Source organism: Lepisma saccharinum, chromosome 25 (genome assembly GCF_977018435.1).
Source record: "Lepisma saccharinum chromosome 25, izLepSacc3.1, whole genome shotgun sequence".
Lineage (NCBI taxonomy): Eukaryota > Metazoa > Arthropoda > Insecta > Zygentoma > Lepismatidae > Lepisma > Lepisma saccharinum.
The window spans coordinates 18,767,368-18,791,595 of NC_139253.1; the positions used below are offsets into that span (position 1 = coordinate 18,767,368).

At 38.9% G+C, this 24,228-nt stretch overlaps 1 protein-coding gene across 1 annotated transcript in view; it reads left to right on the forward strand.

Annotated features, from left to right (window-relative positions):
* LOC145978608 (uncharacterized) overlaps nt 1–12,725 on the forward strand; it is an 84,597-nt gene extending 71,872 nt beyond the window's left edge. The window contains exons 5-8 of the mRNA XM_083111330.1: nt 35–244; nt 1,337–1,540; nt 3,902–4,208; nt 9,862–12,725. Coding sequence (XP_082967456.1) covers nt 35–244; nt 1,337–1,540; nt 3,902–4,208; nt 9,862–10,076 — 936 coding nt within the window. The 3' untranslated portion in view covers nt 10,077–12,725. The remainder of the gene's footprint in view (nt 1–34; nt 245–1,336; nt 1,541–3,901; nt 4,209–9,861) is intronic.
* Nucleotides 12,726–24,228: the final 11,503 nt, after the last annotated feature.

Here is a 24,228-nt window from a genome sequence, read left to right on the forward strand (position 1 = left end):
GCATAGGTTCTAAAGGGATGTTTTCTTCTTTCAGACTGTAGACCTGGAGGCTCGGCTGCAGGATAAACTCATAGGGCTCTCGGATATCCGTGTCTTGGTCGTCGACCCTTCAGGGCTTGTCACCATCTACAGCCCCCTCCAGAAGCCCTCGCTCACCGACGTCAAAAGGAACGAAGCTAAAGGGCAGCGAGTCCCTCAGGAGCCAAGTCAGGGCATCGCTACGACTGGGAAGCCTCCATCACAGGTGAGTCTGGGTAGAAAATTAGCCTAATATACGTTTTGGACAAGTATCTATCAAAGGTGCGGGACAAGTTGGAAGGAACACTTAGCCATTGCTCCAGTTTTTTTAAGTTTCTTCTCATCGTTTTTCACAATCACTTTCCACGTCATGCTTTCCTTCATCTTACGAGTTTTCCAAACCTCTTCTATTACTCTATTTAGCACTTCCCACTAATTTTATAATTTAATAATCATGAACACAAAAATTATACAAAACCCCACAATGATTAAAAGAGCTTTGAAAATGTTATGCATTTGTCAAATACGTTACTTACAGATAGACACGAACAGATATATGTAGTATCTTCCAAACGCAGTTAATTTACAATCATCGCGATGATACATTTATATTTGCACCCTCTCAAGTTAAATAATTATATAAAAAAAATAGCTTCTTTTTGTTTCTAGTGCAGCAGATTTCTCCATACTCTCGCGGATACATTGTTGGAATATTTTCATTCATAATCTTTTGTAATTAAAAAATAAAATTTAAATTGAAAGAGGATATTGTTAGGAACATGAGAGTTATACATGAAGTGTCAATAGGTGTGTTTCATGTGACGTCAGAATGCGCACAGCCGCCATGTTTGCGGCCAATTTTATCTGTCGTTTGCAAATACTGTTTTACATCTGCACCAACTGCGCGTTTGTTTTAAATCAAGAATGTCTGTGTTAGTCCCATCCGCAGCCACAATGCAACAGTTTGTGACGTATTTGAAACACACCTGCATGTAAATTCTCAGCGTTTAGAAATGAAGCCCGGGTAATAATAATAATGACTATTAAATAAGGCGAATGATACTCCACGTTGTTCCTTACGGTCTTATGGTTATCGGAGCTTCACTTCAGAGATTTGGAGTTTCGGACGCCTCTTCAACCGATAGCCAGTCTTGATTAGTCTTATAAAGTGCCTAAAACGTTGCTCGTGTTATAGAATCAGACATCATTGATTTGAATCCCGGAACAAACTTGCTCACCATGAAAGGGTAGTTGTGTAAGTTTAATTCCAAGCTTTGTGTGTATATTTCTGCTTATAGTTTGTTGTTTCTGCTTGCAGGATGATCCGTGGCGGCTCAGAGAAGTCTCCCTGATTCACCAAAGAGTGCTGGTGATAGCGGAGGTCGCGTGGGAACCCCGGGTGCACAGGGGCGTGTATCTGGTCACGTGGGAGGTGGACGGAGGAGGCCTCAAAGGAAACCTCTTCACAGACTCAACCAGCGTTACCCTCTCGCTGTGGCCAGACACCATCTACCACATACAGGTAGGTGACGCATTGCTTCTTAATAGTTTAGTTATAAATTGAGTAGTGCACAAGTAGTACACCTAATCGTAATAAATAATAATATAACCCGTGGCTCTACAGCCCGTACAGGCCTATCTCCCGGGAACCCGGAGACTGAAGACGGCCACGGAGGAGGACAGTGCACCTAATACTCAGATCTAAAATTGTAATGATTTCTTGTCAGTGTGGTATTTGCAACACTTCCAGTGGGGAAAGGAGAATATCTTTCGAAATATCGGCAAACAGCCCCCCCCCCCCCAAGTCCTAAAAGAATGAAATCATACAGTACCCAGAGCAGGAATTATCCTCAAACCCAAACAAATATCGCGTTGAATAGTTTTCACAAAGAATGGTTCATTTATATTGTCTTAATGTACTTTTGTGTTACCTGTTTTCCTTTCTCTTCGCAATTTTAAACATATTTTCACTTTTCTTTTTTCATGTAACATCCACATTTTCTTCTGTTTTTGTTTTCATTGTATTTCTGTGTTTTGCTTTGATACATTCATTCTACAATTTACCTTCGATTTTATTGGAATATGCCTTTTTGCCTAATACAATTAATTTAATTTTTCTTTTCCGTTATGTTGTAAGTTTTGTTCATGTTAATGACATCATTTTTTATATTCACTGCCTTAAATGTATATATATAAGAAATGTTGCGGTTGATCGTGGGCATTTTGCATGATGTCTGGTACGATTTTTTCTTCTGTGTCATGTGATCGGTTGTGTTGAAATGTAGAAAGGCGTTGCTCGGATATTTTTACTAAATTTCCCTTGCGTGAAGGTGCCGATATCGGACCATATGAACACAGTATCTCAACATCTTCTGAACATTGTTGAACTTTTCTTGGAAAAGGGAAGGAAGGCTTTTTCCAGCCGTCACGTAGCGCCGTGAAGACTTCTGCTAGCTCCAGGTCCCAAGTGGAACGATTTTCCAGTTCGTTTGGTGCCACTGAAGCGGACCAAGATTAGGGAGGGATTTCCGCGGTGAACCGAACTTTTCGAAATAGAAAAATTGTTGCCGGGACGGGGTGGAGGGAAAGGTGGGCCGAGGATTCTATCAGCCGTGGTGGAGGGGGGAGGCTTTTTCGGTCGAAATGACGTGCAGAAGTTTTCCACCTTCGGCGGTTTAGGCTTACGTTTCTCATTTGCTAAACGTAAATCTCCCATCTGCGTTCTTGCTATCTAGCTGATGCTGGTAACATATCTCTCTTCTTGGTTTTGTCTGTTTTGGGATGTGGATCTACCGACATAGTGCTCTGTAGGTTTGGTAGCGCAACGAGTCATAGGTCCTCTGTCTGTCGCGAGTTGCTTTGCTTTCATTTGTGTTATTTGACGTTACTTTTGTGCCACTTTTGGCTACTGGCGACGATGAGGATGAGCGATGATATGATGGAATTCATAAAGGGACACTCACAAAGAACACACATGCCCAGGTCGGGATTCTATCCCAGAACCCCGGACGCCATACCGCGCCTTAATTATACTTAAAAAGAGAGGTACAAAATTTATTATAATAAAATTAAACTATAATTAGAAATAGTTACACGAAAATTTTCTCCCTAATAAGACTCTCTATAATATATATTTACTTCTATTCTTTCTGCACTCAATAAGTAGACTATTAAAATTGCATATTAAGGAAGGCAATTACTTTAAGTTAGAGACAAATACTTCCAAAATTAAATAGGATTAAAGACAATGTTGAAATATTTTATATTGTTTTAAAAAGAGGTCTTAATTATAGAGCACCATAGCAGTATAAAGTAATACGAATATTAATCCACAATTATAACTTACATATAAATAAGATGCCTGAAAATCGGCTACTAAGATATGGTAAAACATAAATGAAAATTAACACGTTCTTATTACACTGTGTTTGAAAGAAATAAAACTTGCTCCACACCAAAATACAAACTGATAAGCTAATTAAGCTAGTGGGCTCATATCTCACATATCCTTCTCTTTCTAATGCTCACAAGCCCAAAAAGATAATATTCTTATTGACTCTCACAATAGGAATTCTCCTTTCCATTTCCTTCACCTAACTATTCCGCCAACAAGTTTGAAAAAAATAGTAAACGCTAAAACAATAAATAATCGTTGGGCAGCCACTGGAAGAACTAATATACAAATACAAAGCTGAAAGACTAAAAGAGTGAACACAAAAAAGTTATTAAAAACGTATGGTTAAACAATAACAAAAATACATGGTAGCCTCTACCATATTTTGGTAACTTCCACTAAATTATTTGGTACTTCTAAACAAATGTTCCCAATCTTTACATGTGAATGATATCCGACACTGCTAACGATTCTATTTTTTCTCTACAGGTGGAGCTGGTATCGAGGACCCCAGGCCCCCCGGAAAGGAGCGTGCCCCTGATCCTGGACACCCACAAGGCCCCGCAGGTCGCGTTCGAGGCCAGGATGTCCCCCGCGAGCTCCGTGGTGGGGAGTTACCAGAGGGGGCAGAAGGTGGACTTCCTGGCCGGGACGGGGGCGGCCATCATGCTCTTCGTGGTCCTCGCAGGGGCCATCGCCTGGCACTGCCGGAAGTCGATCATCACAAGGCACTCGTCCCTACTCAGGGGAACGGTCACCTCGGTCAAGAAGCTAGTCGATAACTCCAATACAGCAGGTGAGTACATTTCTGCCTTGACTAAACGCACGACCATGAAATTAGGCGCGTGGCAGAAGTTCGCGCTGTTGCCACGTCGGAGCAGAACTCCGTGTGTTCGAAGGTTTAAGAGAATGAAAGATCTCGTTGCAGAGTTGGTCTTTGTAATCCATGCGATACAAACTGACAGTATTTGCTCGAAAGGGTCCGAGATGGCACAAAAGTGCCCGGAGAGAGGTCGGTCTGACGCTCGAACTAGGCAACGCAGCCCGGTTGACGTTGCCACACAGTGCGCGGAACCAGCAACTTTTGTCCCGCTCTCGCTTTGCTTTTCACATATGTGGCAACAGCGCGATTCTGCCCAGCCGTCTGTTTTCATGGCCGTGCGTTTAGTGATTGCAATGGGCTTTCATTTAACAAAACGTTGCTGTGCTCAGCGAAGAGACAAAGATTACTTGACCGCCAAGCAGGCTAGAGCGACTGAAATAAACGTAGTGGCACTCGCATAGACAGCTGCTTTTACTGCAGGTTCTATTGTGCGGTGAAACCCTCAGCAGCGCTGGCGTTAGTAGATGTATGGATGGCCATAACGGATATCCAGATTTCAAATTATCCATTTCCAGTGCAATGGATAACGGATACTCGGATAATCCGTAAATGTGTATATTTGGATATACGCACACTCGGACAATCCGCATAGAAAAATTATCCGATATCCGAATATCTGAAATACGGATGAAAAATTATCCGATATCCGTCACGATAAGTCTCGTGTCCGTCTCGATTTTTACAGGCCAATATTTTTACAAGTGACGAGACTTGCTCTTCCACACCTAGACGGGTGTTTATAAATCAAAACGACACTAAGAACGAGACAACACCGAGACACTGTTCCCTCTCGATACCATCCTCACTTTCAATGATTATAAAAATAACTTTCGTTGTAATAGCTCTTTTCCTTGAAAGAAAGGAAGAGAAAGATAGGCACACTGCAGTATTGCAGTACAACCTTTCTAAGCGCTATAATGAGCTTTTACTGATGATTACTCAACAAAATCAAAATCTTAGGAAATTCCAGTTAGTTCAATATCCTCATTAGTATCTTAGCGATCACTGTACCAAATATCACATTAATTTTCGCATTCATAGAAATATTACACGTGTACGAATCAGATTCTTCAACTAAAATCCAGTTCGTTATTATTACATGCAAACACTAGGATATGCACGATATTTTATTTTGGATGGGGTCGGAATTGTAAAGCTGCGTTATACCGCTTGTAACCTTTGTTTGAAAATACGTTGAAAGACAAAAATGGTAATCTGTGGTTATGTTACATGTTTTTTTGTCTGTATCGCTTTGGCTTGCATGAGATTTTTACTGCTTTCATTCGAAAAGTTTTATTTTATCAAAATTCCTGGAGGAGCTGTAGCCCCATCAGCTCCCTCCCTGCGTACGCCCACAGACATTAGAACTACCGCAGATTTCATCTGCAGCAGCTGTATCTTAGTTTTTGCTGAGCACTTGGTTCCCCGAGCCCTCAAATACCTGATGCGCCTTGATATGAGAGATCTGCCTGCCCTCTACGTTTCGATTCGCACAGAAACACCCGTTACCAAAACAGATGTCGCCCGTGTTGCTGACGACCTGTCAGAGTACTTACAAAGCAATGGACCTTCAACCCTTTTCCACTCAAACGGGCGTGCACAAATCAATTTTGAGGTAGCTAATTTTCGCATTTAATTCCCCGAGTGCCCTGTCCACTTTACTTGACGAACTGCAACAATGCCACCTAGCGGTTCGGCACCGAAACAATGTCCCCTTTTTCCCGTGCAGGCAATTTACGCACGGCGACAAGGGACCTCGGCCTTTACGGGACATGTCATTTTCGGACGAAGTAATTGTCATATCTCTTTCGGTATTCTGCGAGGAGTTTCAAGCAGTCGTTCTCTTTGAAGGCCTACAAAGATGAAATATGGTTATGGTGCCCTATAGCCCTTAATGAGTGTGAAAATATCGTCTGCGAGATTTATTGCCGGGGGAACGGGATGGGGGTGGGGGCTCTGAAAAATTTAGGCTTCTCCAAGGCAGGTTTATACAGGTGTGTTCATATACTGCGTGTGGTAGAAATTATATACAATGCAAGACGATGATATTTTTTCAGCAGTAACGTTCGGAAATGCGAAAAACCACGCAGATATCCTCCTACACTATTCTGAAGAGAATTCTCTGTGCTCCAGATATTTTTAATTTAGTAGTTTTCGTTGCTCCGTAAGTTTTCGATAATAAATACCTGGACAACATAAAAAGTGTAAATTAATTAAATTGTTATTGGAAACAAATATATATTTCCGGGAAAATTATTTGCTCGGAACATTAACTCGTGAATCTGAAGTCTCGGCAAAGTCTCGTTCCCGATGCAGCACTTACGTTAAGCTACACAATACTTTTGCACGTATTCAAAATATGAAGTGGCCGATATACCATGAGTGCACAGTTACCTTTGCAAAGGCAATTAGATTCTTCGCTATTAAATATACTGTATGTATGTCTCTACATTTGAGATGCGTCGTGGCATTCTTTTGGTAGCTTCACTTGATATGACTAGAAGATTCTGAACCACTATGAATCGAAGCAGACACTCCTTATTTCGAATCAGTGCTCGAAACAGGAACTTGACAAATTGTACCTCAGTTCAAAGAGAAAATGACACTGCAGGAAAGACATAAGCTTACGTGTTATGTTTCACTTTGGCAGTGATTTAAAATGTTTCAGTTTGGTAGTGATTTAAATCATAAAATGTAAGATTAATAGCATTTGCAGTTTATTACAAAACCCCTAGCATTTTTTAAGCAAAAAACTGTCTCAAATTCCACTCTTTTGATGTCTATAAAAATAAGCAGTACAATGTAATTTCGTTAAAAATATATATAAATTGTCTTAATTTCTACTGAATTCGCCATATTTCCTCCATACATATTTCGAACGTTAAACAAGAACGGGTCGGGTAGCTTTGATTCGAATCCCTGTTCAGTTTTACGTGAAAAGTTTAGATGCACAATCATTTGTCGACCCCAGGACGAGTTTCACAGCGTCCCTTTTATGGGTCCATAATGGAAACACACTATAGTTCACTTCGATAAGCAATCAAAAACGTGAAACAATTTAAAGTAAAATGAAATTTGGCAACGCTGCATGCGCTCGTGGTATAATCCGTACCGTCCAGCAGCTACCACTCAACCCTTAGCAGCGCGATGCCTCAGGCAAGAAGGGGCATCGTTTCGTAAAGAAATCACGCGACCAAAAAGAGAGACGTTTCAGAACACGCCAAAGTTTTTCACCTCGACGCATGCGAACATGCCCGGAAGAACTTTTATGGTACCAGCAGGGTAAAAAACGCAATTAGCATAAACAATGAGCCCTGAAAGCAAACCTAACTTTCTGTTTACTGTGGGTTGTAATACAATTCGCGAGCAACACGACACACTGTCGAAATAACAGGAAACGAAACTGGTCAGCTGAACAAACAATAGTTATTAAAATATGCCTGCTCGCAGCAATGTGTGAACAAACGTTGAGGGACACCTGTAAATAAAATAACGAATTTTTTATATCTGATGAAAAACTAAATGACAAGTTGACAAGCGTTGTTGTTATTTGCAGGTGTTTTGTCAACTTGTCATTTAGTGAGGGACACTCACAAAGAACACCCATACCCAGGCCGGGATTCTAACCCGGTACTCATAGCGTCGTAGCGTGCTGCGCTAACCACCACCACGGAGGCCGCCTCTTGTAAATCGAGACTAGACCGAGAATGCGATCGGCATTTACAAGTCTCGTCTTGTTGTGATACCATCCCTATCTAAGAGTACAATTACATGTAGGCCTACAGTCACCGGCAATAAAAGTGGGACGCCAATATCCTGAAACACTAGCTTCCCTGCAAAACTTTATGTACCGGGTTGCCAGAATTAAAGTTACCAAACTCAGAGCCCTCTGTAGCCTGTTTGAGGCATCGTGGAACTCTGAAATTTGGTGAATCCACTATGCACACCATGGGGAAGAGGATGGCGATGAAAATAAAATAGTTCAATTTTCCGCCACCAGGTTGAAATGTGGCGCTGTAATAATGAATATTGAAAAACATAAGTCAGGTGTACAAATCTTTATTGTTGGTTTCTGCCAGTACAGCAGTGTTCAATATGCGTGCCAGAAGTGAATGACCTGTTGGAAGCGTAGCACAGCAGATCTCCAGTCTCTTCAAATTTCTTAATCATCTTTCTTAACCCATGCGTCGTCATGGGCCCCTTTCGAAGTCCTTTCGCATGACGATAAACTCGCAGTGCAGCTGCACTATTACTACCGTTCTGATAAAACAGCTTCACCAGCAATGCACGTTCTTTCTTATTTGATGGCATGGTGATCACTTGCGAACTTTTGTTCAGCACTCACGTTAAGTGATTTAGCCGAGTTATTAATTAGAAAGACATTTCTAAGTGGCTGGAAGTGACAAGAAAATAATCTCTCGTTTATTGCAAGATTGCAAGGTAAAGGCAAATCCATAACCAATTGGAGCAGTTTACGTCATTATTACAACCCATCATGGAAGTACGGCGCCACATTTCAACCTGGTGGCCGAAAATTGAACTTTTTTTATCGCCATCCTCTTCCCCATTGTCTGCATAGTGGATTCGCCAAATTTCAGAGTTCTACAATGCCTCAAACAGGCTACAGAGGGCTCTGAGTTGGGTAACTTTAATTCTGGTCACCCGGTATGTTGCCTAACTCTACGGCGGTGTCAGAAGTTTCCATTGAAAATTGCTATTAAAATCGACTTTTCGCCGTACAGTTAGGCAACGCACGTAACGCCTTGCATGGAAGCAAGTATTTCACATGCCCAGGAATATACCATATTTTCACACTATGTCCCTACGTTGACTTTTGATTTGGTTTATTCTACTTCTGCCAGTTTTAGCTGATCGCGAAGATGAGGATGAGTGATGATATGATGAAGGGACAGCCACAAAAGAACCCGGGACCCTACTTTGACTAATCTCGACGGCCGAAACACATTGATATCCTTAGTGTATAGTGAACGGCTTAAACCTAATCATGAAATCAGGTCATAGGTTTTTCACTCACGTATCCTTGTAGCAGTAGCACGTAGTTTTGTAACGAGGCCATAAACAACTTTTCATCCCTGCTAACTGAACATTTAAGTGTCTTGGCATGTATGCTAGAACGATAAAACTCCAGTGATGATCGAATGATTGAATTAACAGTGTTCAGAGTCTTTCATGGTTCCACGGTGCCCACTACTTTATAGGAGTCTAATATGGTGTCACACGAAGAGGCAATGATTGAGTTGAAAAATCCACAGTTCGGGGGCAGACCAAGCATCTCGAATGTAGATGGGTCCTGATCCCTCGACTGACAACCAGTATTTCTGGTATTCAATCCAGTTGCTAATGTGTTTGTTTTTCTTATCGTTTCAAACTGAGTTGTGTTGGGAAGCTGTTGAATTATTCATTGTGTCTTCATGACAGGTTGTGAACAAAAGGTTTAAGACAGTCGAGGCTTCTCGACCTTGCGTTCCCCACTGATGGACAAATTTGCATACCCGTTTCCCACCCTTTGTGTGCACGGAGTAATTTCGCTTGTCTTTTGTTGCAGGTTTTCAGCCAATCGTAACGGTTGTGACGGACAAGAACGGAGGGACGGCCGGAAATTCATCTGGTGGGATAAATAGGACATTTACAGCGGATGAAGGCGTGTCGGATATAGGCGGCCGCACGAATGCATTTCAAGAACTCAGCCAATCCGATGCATACACAGCGTCGTTTCTGAAACAAGCCGAACGTGGCGCTAGGAACGAGGTTCAAGTGTGACGCAACAAGTCAGCCCCCGAAGTTCCTAAGCCCACGGCGATAGTGTCGCCGCCTACAATGCCACGGAGGACATCGTAGCTGCGAAATGTCCACGCACGCTGGACTCGAACATTGGTCACGCCGCACCAGTGGCGCGAAATGTAGTCAGCATTGCTAAACCATGTGTTCCAGAACTGATGACGTGTGTAAATAGGACTGTTGTATAGTCAATGTCAACCAACGTGATAAACAAGGCTGCTAATATAGTGTTGAAGTCATGTAGTAAGTTTATGAGGTACATTGAGTAAAAATCCTTTGCTTGTAAAGGAGCGGCGCATATGCATGTATTATACATATATATATATAAATACGTCACGTGACCTGTCTAGGTCATATAAAACAATCCCACCACTTCCATAAGTGTATTTGACCTCTAGCTTTACAGATAGCTTGTGTGTAATGTTATAAGCTCGCGTTGGTGTGTTAAAGTTGAGTTAAAAAGAGGCAAGAATAATAATACTAGGCCTATTGTGATTCACGATACACCTACAGACAGACTTTCAATAGTTCTTTCTTCGCATCAAGTAATACTTTTATTACACTCTGGCAGCTAAACTATACGAAACAATATCAGTGGTTATGTTATTACTTCATATAATTTCATTCAACAGCTGGTAGAACCTGCTTTCAGATCACTATTCTCTTTGTCTGAAACGCACTAGTTCAGACACATATTCAAGAGCACAATCTGCAATTCTTCTGCGGGGGCTTTTCATAAAGTTCGAGGAATGGAGTCAGCTTGCTCTACAAACAACCGCCAGGCGGTTCTGGCTACGTAAATGCTAGTCGATGCCTTGGAGATACGTGGCGATAATTCGTTTGTCTCACTCTGGGACAGATAAAACCAGCATGGTATTTGAAGTGTGGATAACCCCTCAGGTTGTTAATTATTGGTATTTTGGGGGACGGGATGTATATACAACTTCGTAATGTCGAGGTCCTCACACAGGAAATTATTAAAATACCATACTGGATGAAACTCTTAAACTGGGAAAATATTATTTATAGTCGCTTAAATTTAAAATATAGTGACCCAGAAATGGAGCTCCATCGAACTTCACGTTGAAACTAAAATACAAAGAATTGACATGCTGCTATATAATGATGCCCTTCATAAAATATTTTGGCCAAGTTATACAAGCTTAACCCTGGACCATTGTTACGGAATACAATAAACATTAAACTGTTTTCGACTACTCTTGGGTTGAATTCGGAAGTTGAATGGTTGGCTATTTATTACAGGTACAAAGAATAATTGCATTTCGGTTTGAAAGAAGAGTACGCTGTGCATTAATTGTTGTTCATTCTTCTGCAGAAATATGGTAGGTTCTGTCCCCTATCTAAATTTTCATTTCATCTTGTTTTGCTGAATGTATAGTCAAATTAGGACTCGTCCATTTTTCAGAAACCCATCAACAATGGGCAAACATTCATACCTACAAGCACATTTGCTGAAAGCGAAGCAAAGAAATTTACCTCACACCACACAAAATATAATCTTCATGAAAGAAAGTACTGACTGTAACCTTTTTAATATATTACCAAAATTGAATATGAACTAAGAGATTATTGTTTTAGACATCGTGATTTCTTTTTACTTGTATAAATCATTTCTGGTAGTATATGTGCAACCACTTAAAATTTATTCTACAATATTGATGTGTTTGTTACATTGTAAAATTAACTTGAGGTTTAACATTTTCTGAAAATATGTAATATATAACTTATTTGTCGTATTGTAAATTCTTTACAACTTATTCAAATTATGTGTACCTCGTTTGCCAAAAGTTATTTGAAGTCAAAATTTTAATACAAGTACTTTCATGTTAAACATTAAATAATTGTAATGTTACACGTCAAGAAAAGATAATTTTTCATTCATACAGATTTGCAGAAATCATCATTATCATATTGTTGTTTAATGTTTGATAAAGTGATAGGAGAATGTAATAGAAGGTTTTTCAGTATTAATAACAATAAATTCTCAAGCATTACTCTTCGGTTTTGTATTGTACTGTTGTGTGATATTTCTATGAACTACTGCAGGATTATGTTTAGACCTTTATAGTATGAAAGAACTTAGAATGAGTGTTGGTAATTTTTACGTGATATAAGTTTCTTAGTATTTTCTAAAATTGAATGCGTCATTTTAATTGTGCCTTGCTTTTACGAAAATAGATTTTTCAAAAGAAGGCTGAAAGAAAATCAGTCAACATAATTCCTGACTTGCTCAAGCAAGAATGCTTAGATGTGTTGTACTTAGCCAGATAGTAATTGGTTTGAAAAAATATTTTGATGTAGTTATGTGAATGATATAATTGTTGTTATGTGGATGGCATTATTGTTGTATATGACTACGAAATATTATATTAACAAATCAAATTACAGTCAAACTATTAAAATCGTTAGTAATTTAGTAGAAATAACTTGGAATGAATATTTGGTATAAATGTGGGAGTTTGTGTATGTGTCCAAATGTGTGATTGGTTATAACGCAATTGCCTCTCTTGATTACATTTATGTAAATATGTTATATATAGTTGTACATAAATATTGTGTAAGTTATTTTTGTATCAAACTAAGTTGTAAATAAAGGTAACTTAAATGTCATGATAATAATATGTAGTTTGTTTCATTATTCGGTATTCACTTATCTTGTGTCCTGTCCTGTTGAATATTTACAGCACGTGATTTGAAGTTCTGAGTATTTTTTACCTAGAAACTAGAGATAACATACAAAGAATGTCCACCGGATATTTAGGGTAGGAATAAACCGTACTAGTACGACAAGAAGATATGCTGAATCAGTTAGAATGGTCTAAGCCATTTGCTATTTTCGTATGTGAGAAAAACACTGCATATTAAAGTAATACATGCCCAATAGCTTTCACGTTTAGTGCTACTAGGAGTCGAACATGTAAAATTCACAGATGGATACATACTTGTACCCATCATCTTGCTTTCACAACCTTATAATAGAAATATGGCAGTCTAGTGAGATGACAGGTCTTTGTAGTCATGGACACTTCTGATTGGATCGAATCAATTGAATGTCAATGTGTTCGTTACAACCTAGATATGTCCCTCACTGTACATGAATTTATGTGAAGTTCCTCTCGCTTGACCTTAAATATACGATCCATTGACGATAATTTAACATTTCCATCGCTAAAGTATGTTTAGCATTGTATGTTGCATTCAGGGGAAATTTAATGTTGCGAATTCTTGAAACGTGCTGAAATTTCTTTTAAAAAATACATCCAGCATGATGTATCACTCCTTGATGTTTTACCGTTATTTGGGTTATCTTCCAGTAATGGCTGTGAATCGAAATAATTTCAGAGCCTGTTTCGAAAATTCCATCTCAAGGCTAAATGCTTCTGACTATACCTCCAAGTTGACCAATAACAAAAAGATATTTCTCCAGTGATTTATCCACATTCACTCCTTTAACACCCCCCTCAATTTTTTCACATAGGGCTAAATATACTTTTACATCCAACTAAATACGAACTTCATTTACACACCTCAAATGGAAAATTCTAGACAAGCCACTGGACTTCTCCACTCTGATTACAGATGTCTGCGGTGGCTGCAGACGTTAGGATCCATAAGTAAGCAAGGCTGGCTCATTATTAAGATCTAACTGTAAACTTGGCGTTGTTCATTTAGTTTATAACTTTACCACGGCGAGCGCTGTCATCGGGTGTAGCGAGTGTGGAGCGATATTTGTTGATTCAGCTGCTTCGCTCAGTCTTAATTACTTGCGAAAACAACTCCAATAGCATATGCCTTTTAGCAAGAGCCAAGTTCAAGTATTATTGCATATTTCTTGGTTAAGGTTTCCTGTCAACCAGCGATAATGTAGTCTGTAACGAGCCACTTTCTTCCCACTCCTGTTACGGTTTCGCTAGGTGCTTAATGGCTTCTCATTACACATCCGAAATGTTTCGCTTTGAAATGGCCTATCTGTCACCGCAAGAAAAAACTCAGCCCGTGGCTCCACTTAAACGAACTATATTCGATTTCTTTTGTATATTTACAAAGTGTCTTTAATGTAATTAAAACTATTTGGTTGTTAATTGGGTGGTGAGAGCAAGGCCAAGGTTGTTTGCATGCATGCTATAGATTAGTTCTCTAAACTGACGCTAGAGGAGGCTGGAGCCAGTAAAATTAAGTGGTGCCTGTCAAAAGAAAGACATATATTCAAAATGTTACTTGAAATCAAAGCAACTTGGTTGAAAGTATTTGAAACGTCCCGAGGGTTAGGGAAGCCGATGTACAAGTGAAACATGGATAGGCGAAGTGATACATACTGTGCATAAACACAAAACGTGGCTTAATAATTCTTCAACACTGACACAGCATGGCGCCCAAGGAAAAACTAATTCAACTCTGTCTTGACAAACAGACAAACAACGGACTAATGAACATATTTGTTCTTCTTCACAGCTTGATTAAATCATGATTATACATATTATACAGCTCAATCATAACAGTATTTTTCAAATTTCACAGGTGAAATAAACTCTGTTACATTTGCACCAACTCACTGCTACAAAAGTCATCATCTCGGATTCAAACATTGTGAAAGGATCTCACAATAAAGCATTTCTTGATCCTATTCGTACTGTGATTCTGCTTACACGTTGAACATAACAGAGACGCGTAAGATGCATGAGCAACAAACATGTACATTTCTCTTGCCAAACATCGAATAATGAAGAGTACTTTGGTAACACCCTGCAGTCTCGGCTGCCACTTCTTCAGATAAACCAGTGAAACCTTTCGTCAAAAAGGAAGGGAAATGAAGAGTGAACAAGTTTCGCAGCATTCGTGAAGAAATACTGAAGGAAAGAAGGCAGGAACCACGAAAGGAAAAGCCACAAGATGGCGTGATTATCGACAACTGCGTGTTGCGGTTTTCCTCCGCCGAAAAACGTAAGAAAAACGCCGCCTGTGAAAACGATCACTACTCCTTCCCCCTCTTCCTCACAACGATTTTTTTAGTGTCCCGGGAGAGGTTTCACGTCCGACCACGAACCTCCAACCTTCACAGATTACGTGAGCAAGACCAACAACCATCAAAGTCAATTCCGATCACCAGGTGGCATTAGTTAACGCTTCCTTGGTGTCAAGGCCACAATCTCCAGAATTCACGAAAAGCGAATGGCCCGGTGAAGCATCAATATTTTACTTGATTGTTTTTAAAAAGAAGCATTCGAATACAAGATAGCAAGAGCCGCAAAATTGAAATTGCAGTTATTCCATAGAAACAAACACACAAAAATTTAGGTTTAAGGAGTTTGAAATACAGCAATTAGTTTCGTAATACATATTACTGGACTCAGGTTCATCTACTACGACTAACACAATTTACTCCTGATTTTGTGCTCTTATAGTATTTTTATATTACTAAATCCGAACAGAAAATCTTGAATTCAAGAAATAGGCACGTAAATGACATTTGGTAGAGCACTCATCACCTTATCAGAATTGAATTCCCGTCTATAAATATGAACAATGTTTTTAACTAAAATAAATTAGCCCGACCCTGTGGCCGAGTGGTTAGCACATCGCGCTGCGATGCCAAGGGTCCCGGGTTCGAATCCCGGTCGGGCTTAGTTGTTTGTGAATGTCCATTCATCAATTTCATCACTCATCCCCATCTTCGCAAATTAGCCAAGAGGCACAAAACGCGAAGTAAAATAAACTAAATCAATCAATCAATCAATCAAAATAAATTAACTTTAAGAGAACAAAGATCAAGGGTGTCGTTACCCGGCGGACAGGGGGACGCTTCCCCAATACTAAAAATGTAGGTCGGTATTGCTGCTACAACCATTTTCGTCTTCTTCTTCTTCTTCTAAGAGAACCAAACCCAACAAGCCTAACCTAACCACCACAGATTATTACTACCCCCAAAAGCTACCAGCTAATGGCAATGCTTCAAACAGTTGTAGCAGCAATTACTATAACGGTCAAATACTGAGTGACAAGTAATTAATCTAATTGCCCGTTAGTAGGAATTAATTGCAATTGGTAATATTAATATCCGTCGCGAATACAGGTGTCTAGCGAACTGTCTTAGCCAGCACTAGCTTGCTCAACCACCGTTTTTCGCCCGAATTCGGATTTACATGCATTCTTATGGGAATAACAAGAAAAATGCAACTTCTAAACCAATGGACCGAATTGGATGAGATTTCAACCAGCGGAAGAACACATCATGAAAGTACTGATTCCAAGATTTGAGCCTAATCAGAACAGAAATACGGGAGTTATGAATTATTAAAGATTCATCGCTGAATTGAAAGAAAGACGGAACCCTACTGAGTTGGCCTCTCTGAACGTGTCGAATACAAAAGAGGAAGAGTTAGCCTAATCTCTGCGCGAGGGGCTGCTACCAGGGGTTAAGGACCGGAGTGAGCATTGACCAATATAGGAGGACAACGGTCAAAGCACCAGAAACAATAAACAAGCACCTGATCATAGAGGGTAGCGCGTCACCACGTTCAAATCTGGAATAAAAGGGATGATTTGGAATAGCGAGACACAGTTTTGCCTACAATCGCCACCGGACTGTGAGCTACGCGCGACCTAGCTGCGAGGTCTGGATTTGTTTTTACTCGAGTGATGCCCGGTTCGCTCAACGCGCGTTAAATTTTAAAGAAGCGTTAAATCAAGTTAACGCTACATTAGCACATTGAGGCATTTTTCCAACCTTCGTTAAGGCTAACAGACCTCTAATGTCGTCGTTAAATCTAAAGGCACTCTTTTGCTTCATTAAAGTGTTTAACAGCGCGTTGTGCTGTGTCGGAAATAAGATGGCGAAATTGCGTATGCCAGCTGTTGTGTTGAAAGGTTGTCCCAAACCGATCTGAACACATTATTTGCATACCGTCGCAAAACACACTAGTTCGATTTCTTTCTACAGCAAAAATAATTTTCCCATTTCGTATTTCATATTATAAATTCGTACTGCAAATCAGAAATCACATGTAAGTTAAATGAGAAATATCGTATCAATGTACTTTTTAAGTTTTGTCAATAATGGCATCGTGATCATCACACATTATTCAAATTTTATTAATTTTGCCTGTCGAGCCAAAAATATATGCTTATAGTTAATTATACGAACTTGATGTTTTTAAAATGCATATTGGGCTTCCACCTTCAATGCACTGTAACCATAAACACAAAATATTGCATGACTTTTTAAAATAATGTAACCTCCTTTTACATATTTCAATTTGTATAAGGTGAAGTCATTCACCAAAATATTCGGTGTCGTCGTCCACGCCGTTTTCCAGTGGATCACATAGAAACTGGAGAAAGTCGTGGTTTCTTGTGTTATGCTTATGTCTGCTTATAACTACCATTCCAATTTTATGTTGCTTTTTAAACTGGAAAACGTAAGAGATAAAATTAAAATGAAGCAACTGTCCTAGAAATAGACAATACACGTCCTGTACTCTCATTTAATGTCAAATAAATTTGTGACATTACACAATGTAGCCTGCAATCTTTCAAAGTAGTAGGGAATTGTTCTTTCGAACTTTTCAAATTAATTTCCACCTACTCCAATTAACATAATGGAAAAAATGATTTTGCAGTGACGAGAATGCTCGACGTAAATGTTCATCATTCTATATTCTAAATCACAAGCGGCTAGGGACAGCTGTAGCAAACTGGAGATGCTAAAAGCACCAAACCTCACCAGCCTAACCTAACCAAGTACAGAAATAAAGAAAACCTGCCTAACCTATTTACTTATTTAGCACGTAGCTGTACGTAAGTACTGTAGAATAAAACATGTTGTTTAATATAACGTGAGTCTTAATATAATCACAAAATCAAAACAATTATTATGCAGTATATTGAAAATGGGCTGACATATAACGGTGCAAATAGAAATTAAATCGTATTCATAACAAACTGAAAGAGCACTTAAAAATTGAAAAAAAAATAAATAACCGTTACATGTACAAGGTACATTTACGAACGACTACCATCTCATCGCGTAATATAGCTTACATATGTTGTTTCATTAAGAAAAAAAGCTTGAGGTCCTAAGCAGTTTCAAGTATATAGTTTCGTGCATGGACATTGTAACATTTTGACATTGTGCAGTGACATAAAACACACTACCATCCATTCGGAAATTATTCCTTGTACATACGTACAAGTGGTAATGATATTGTCTCAGTGCACTTGTTATATGTTTTACAAGTAATGATAAATTAAATGTAAAATATCATATTAATCAACCGTTCCATGTACAAGGTACATTTTCTAAATGACTACAATTTCATCACATAATGAATAACCGAACATATTGTAAAGAACCGTACTACACATGTATGTTTCATTAAGGAAAAAAGCTTCAGGTCCTAAGCAGTTAAAAGGTGTTGTCGTTTCGTGCATGGAAATTGTAAGAGTATACATATTTGTTTGAAAAACACACTACCATCCATTCGGAAATTTTTCCTTGTACATACGTACAAGTGGTAATGGTACTGTCTAACAGTGCACTGTTTTTTTTTTTACCAGTTATGATAAATCAAATGTAAAATATCATATTAATCAACCATTCCATGTACAAGGGACATTTTCTGAATGACTACAATTTCATCACATAATGAATAACCAAACATAATGTAAAGTACATGTATGTTTCATTAAGAAAAAAGCTTAATCCTAAGCTGTTTCTGGTTATGTAGGTACGTGCATGGACATTGTAAAAGTATGCATATTTGTTTGTAAAACACACTACCACGCATTCGGAAATTATTCTTTGCACGGTACGTTCGTATAAGTGGTGAGGATACTGTCTAACAGTGTACTTGTCCTTTTTACCATTTATGATAAATCAAAATATAAAATATCGTATTGTATTATATACGTATATTTTTTCTTTGAAAAATATTTGTACGAAACAAAAACACAACTATTCAGAAACGTCCCTTGTGCATATGCATGAACGGTAATCATACTGATAAACATTTTACGTGCCTTCTTTTTTTGTCAGTGAATATTTGGAAACAGTAGATTTCTTGTTTGCAATGCCACATTCACATCAATGCCAATAGAAGTGACTTGTTGCAATATTTACATATTTAATTGCCATGGCACAGTAAGTTAAGTTATGCATGGCGTACATTTCGTGAAATGTTCTCTTTTGTTGAGGAAAATTATTATAGGAAACACACGTTCATTTCCACCTTTAGGCCTCTTTTGCAATGTCATTTTAATATAATTAAATTTATCAAACTTCAAACAGATAACCCTAACCTAGAACAGTAGTTTTTATTTATATATTTATGATCTTGTATTTCCAGTCGGTAGGCACTCATTTAAATCTAACTTAAGATATTACAATGTAACTGTTAATCCTAATACATAACATTTTCGGTGTGCGGACGTAAATACCTAACTAACATTCATTTCTTAAACATATATGTATGTGTTACACGTTACTTTATTTATTTTTGTTCCTGGGATTTCATACAAAAAAGCCCAATTCCGCTTACGCACAGTCTACTGTCCACGGTGCAACCAATGAAAACGTTGCATTTCTTGTATCAAAGTATGAGAATAGCAAGGCATCAAAGCAAAATGTCTCTAACATGTCGTTAGTTAACGGGCCTGTAAAATCGCTTGAGCGAACATTAAAAGTTTAACAGGCTGCTAAGATTTTAGTGATGCGTTAACTATCAACTCGTTAAGAACGTTTTAAAGATGGTTGAGCGAACCGGGCATGAGTGTTTCAGAGCCATGGAGTAGAGCAAAGTAGAACCAGGGAGTCCTTCTCCCCCTCGCCGTCAACGCATCCGTGCACATACGTGTGGTTATGTGAGAATAACGCCAGACACGTCCACCTGTGTCAATCGTCCGAAACAACGTCTAAAGTAGTGAAAGTTGATAACATTTGATATCCATGTGAAACCGCGAATGGCTAATCGCGTATGTTCGTCTCGTCGCCCAAGTCACGTATCTGTACTTACGAGTGACCGCGAAGAACTGACCTATTATTGCGCAAGTTGTCGTATGGAGTCGACAGTGTACGGGTACCGTCCTGGACGTCCCTGCGAAGTGAACGAGTGAAGCCAGGATCCGATGATGCCAGATGGAGCTGCCGACTGATCCACTTTCGCCAACCAGGATAACCGCGAAGTGCAACCCTGGAGTGCGGATGTCTTCCAGAACTGTAGGACCACTTTCACCCAACCCAGGTCAGAGGGAATGCAGCGAAGGTAAGATCCTACCATGCGCGTGTGTGAGAGAGATGACGACTATCTACCGCGAATCTGCGTGAATCAAATCATTGCATAACTTAAATCAGTGCTATGGCAACCCTAGACATCTGTTTTCCGGCGGAATAGTCAATTTAAAGATGAGAGTTTATGTTAACAGCAAACAATAGTTCATTGAATATATTTATACCTTCAGAAAAGATAGAAGGGGTTCGCACAAGGAACAATTATTCACTATATACTTAAAATCCTAAACGATAAATTGTAAAAGGCAATGTAGCCAAGACAGAGCAAGAGTATGGTCAAAGTAGTAAGTAATCTAACCTTTGTATTTGTCATATTGTCGCAATATGCCATAGAATGAGAGAATGAATGTGAGATCGAGTGAAAGAGGGCAAGATGTAATGTCTATTTATCTGTGCTTTAATATATGTGTATATTCAGAAACACCGTTGTATTTTGTAACGTCATTTCAGGTATTTAAAATCAAATCCTCCTAGGTTTATTCTCGGTAACTCCGACTGTTAGGCACTTATCCTGACCGTATTATATTTCATGTAATGTTTAATTCGCCCAGCAGGTGAGCCGAGCGATTCTTCGTTGTTGCGTTGCTAAGCTCAGTTCAGTTGAGTTAATTGAGTTAATTAGTTAGTTATTAAATTAGCAGCCCGTAACATTACTACCAAAAATGTATTATGTTATGTATACGTAACGTATTGGTGAATTACACGGCATGTCAACCCCTCAATTGAAAGGTAACGACGCTGATAATAAGGATGGTTATTTTATACACTCGTTCTGGCGATTTCAATTGTATTTTAACATGGCCAAAAATTGAAAGAAATTTAAAAGGCATTATTACTTTTCTATACAAAACTAATACCCAAATACTATTGCATTTTTATTATGCTTGTTTCTATTGTACTGACGAGGTGAATCACTGATACTAAAGACCTCCCCCTCCCCAACCCAGAGTGTGAAATCCTGTGGGAACAGGAGGATTTCACACCCACAACAATCGTGTTCTAAAAAATTCCTCCAATGAAAATTTCAAGTGCAGGGAGAGTTTTTGTAATAACAACAAACATAAGTAATTAGTTTTAACTTAAAATATAATAAAAACTTACTTTACTAAAGATAATACAGAAAACACACAAAGAACGAAGGATAATGTCTGTTTCTGCGTGTGTTTGTGAGTGCTGAATGCTCTCTCTCTCTCTCTCTCTCTCTCTCTCTCTCTCTCTCTCTTTTTCTTTCAAGAGATGATTAATAAACAGATCTACACCAGTAACAATATATGCTCAATAAAAGTAAAGCAATAATGTATGACAAACATAAGTATGAAATCTAATTTATTTATATCAATATACTACTTTAATTCTCATAGTAGTCACTGTGACTGTAAAATGAGTCACTGATTTTCCACTGTCAGAAGCCGGAAGGAGACGCATCATCAGGTTCCTCAACAGTATGCCTTTTAATTTTTCTTCGCTAAAAGGCGGATAATTCCAAATTAACTTATTAAAACAAGACAATACGTGAAGCAGTGCAAACTCTTTATAAACTATAATTTCACTGGAATGGATTTGAAACTTGTAGATTATTGCTAGTCATAAGAAATATTGCGATGTATCATGCAATGTTAATATGGAGCTGTATCCTCACCATTCAAATCCAGCGTTATATATGAGAAAGATATAGACAATAAGCACTGATAATTAATAAAGAAAAACGAAAAGAGGAAAAAATACCGGTAACGCTGGTAAACTAAACAAGTCTCCACTCCCTCTCTACCAACTTTCCGAATGTACTACACTCCCCTAAATGTGCTTTCATGGCACGGAGAACTTTTAGCACGGTGACATCAGCTTGATAAATTTTACTATGTCTTACAGACTTGCACAGACAAATTTATTTGGGGGGGGGTGTTAAGGGGTGTTTCAATTGCATATCTGAACAATGTTAGCCTAATTGTCGTAACTTCATGTTCGTTTTTCACAGAAACTATTAGGTACATTTCAAATGAAACGAAATTCTTTACTCTTTTAACACGGTTATTATTTCCATTATGTTAATGGTAGTTTCTACATTTTTTTAGGACACGTTAGGAGGTGGCCAGGCATCCATTGTAAGCATACCTTGGTTAAAGATCGTAAAAAAGGTAAAGTTTTCCCCTGTTCATGGCACTGTGGAGATAAGAAGGAAGATGTTTATTTTGATTTACAAGGTACAGACTACAGCAATGGAAATAAGACATCCTACTCGCTTCCCTGCAAGGCGTTCCATGCGTTGTCTAAATCTACGGCGGTGGTAGAAGTTGCCTTGGAGTTAGGCAACACACATAACGCTTTGCATGGAAGCGAGTATTTTATTGCTGGTGACTGTACATTAATAATACGGTAAGTTGCAGTGAGAAGAAATATGCTAAAAACCTACACTACGACTATCGCTTATTGAACGTAGGATATTCGTTCCCTTTAACAACATTTGTAGCATATAACGCATGAAAAACAGCAGAGTAAAGCTGGATCATGAATAATCAGGGAAAAAATTTCCAGTCCCTGCGCCAAGATATTCGTTAGCAAATCATTTATATAGCCCCTCACCGGCCAATTTGATGTGAGCATGTCTAATCGAATCCGTGTGGATACAGAAGGCAGCCTTGTCTGCCATGCGATCTCTGTGTATGCGTGCAGGTTTAAATAGAAGACCGAGAAGGCAAAGACAACGCCGATTTCCTGTGTTGTTTTAGACCTCCGCCGAGTGAATAGATGGCGCAGGAAACGCCATGTTAGTCTTGCTACGGATCGTAACCGAGAGTTTCTTTGATGTCTTTCCGTGCGTCTCTTTTTACTGACCATTTTATTTAATTCCTTTTCTTATCCTTAAGAAAATACAGACTTTCTAAATACAACGCACCTAATATGAAAAGAAAACCTGATGCTACATGGGAAAATAGGCTTGCGCATAGTGATGCCCATGAGACGAGACTTTGGCCTGTCTCGTCTCGTGGAAATGCTGTCTCGTCTCGAAAATATTCGTTTGTCTTATGACACATGGTCAATCTCGTCTCGTCTCGAATTTTTAAAAGCCTGTCCCGTCTCGTTACGTGGGCAACACTACTTGCGCAGCGCACCAAGAGTGTCAAAAAAAATTAAAAATGTAGAAACTACCACAAAATGAAATTAATATTCGTGTTTAAAAAGTAAGGAATTTAATTTCATTTGAGATGCTCCACTCTCTCTAATGCGAGGCCAACTTCCGAGGCGGACAGCTTAGCGTTATGGTGCCAGAGGTCCCGGATTCGAATCCCGGGACGGGAGATCTTTGTGAGTGTTAGTGTTCCTCATCAATTTCATCATATCATCTCCATCTTCGCGGTAAGCCAAAAGTTGCAGAAAAATAAAAGTCAAATCAATCAATCAACTAAGACAATGGGATATTGTTTACTATAATAATCAGTAATCACGTAGTAAATAAGATGCTTTTTACTGTATAAATCGCACAGAGTTCCTCCACACTTATTGTCACAATGATACGAAAACCTACGCTAAAGTGATAACGAACCCTCGGAGACTGTAATGCTTAATTTCATCTTCATACACCGAATAGTTTCCGTGAAAAACGAACATCAAGTTACAACAATTGGGATGACATTTTCCAGGAAGGCAACCGAAACTCCCCTTTAGGCATTCCCACATAAAATAGTCTATGCATGGAACTCTTTTATTTAAATCGAATGCAGCAATTAATAAAGAAAAACTACGCGCTACATTGTATTACTGAACAAACACACTAACAAAAATATGTTGGGAGAAGGGACGGAGAGAAAGAGGCTCTTTTCAGAGGTCTTTTTA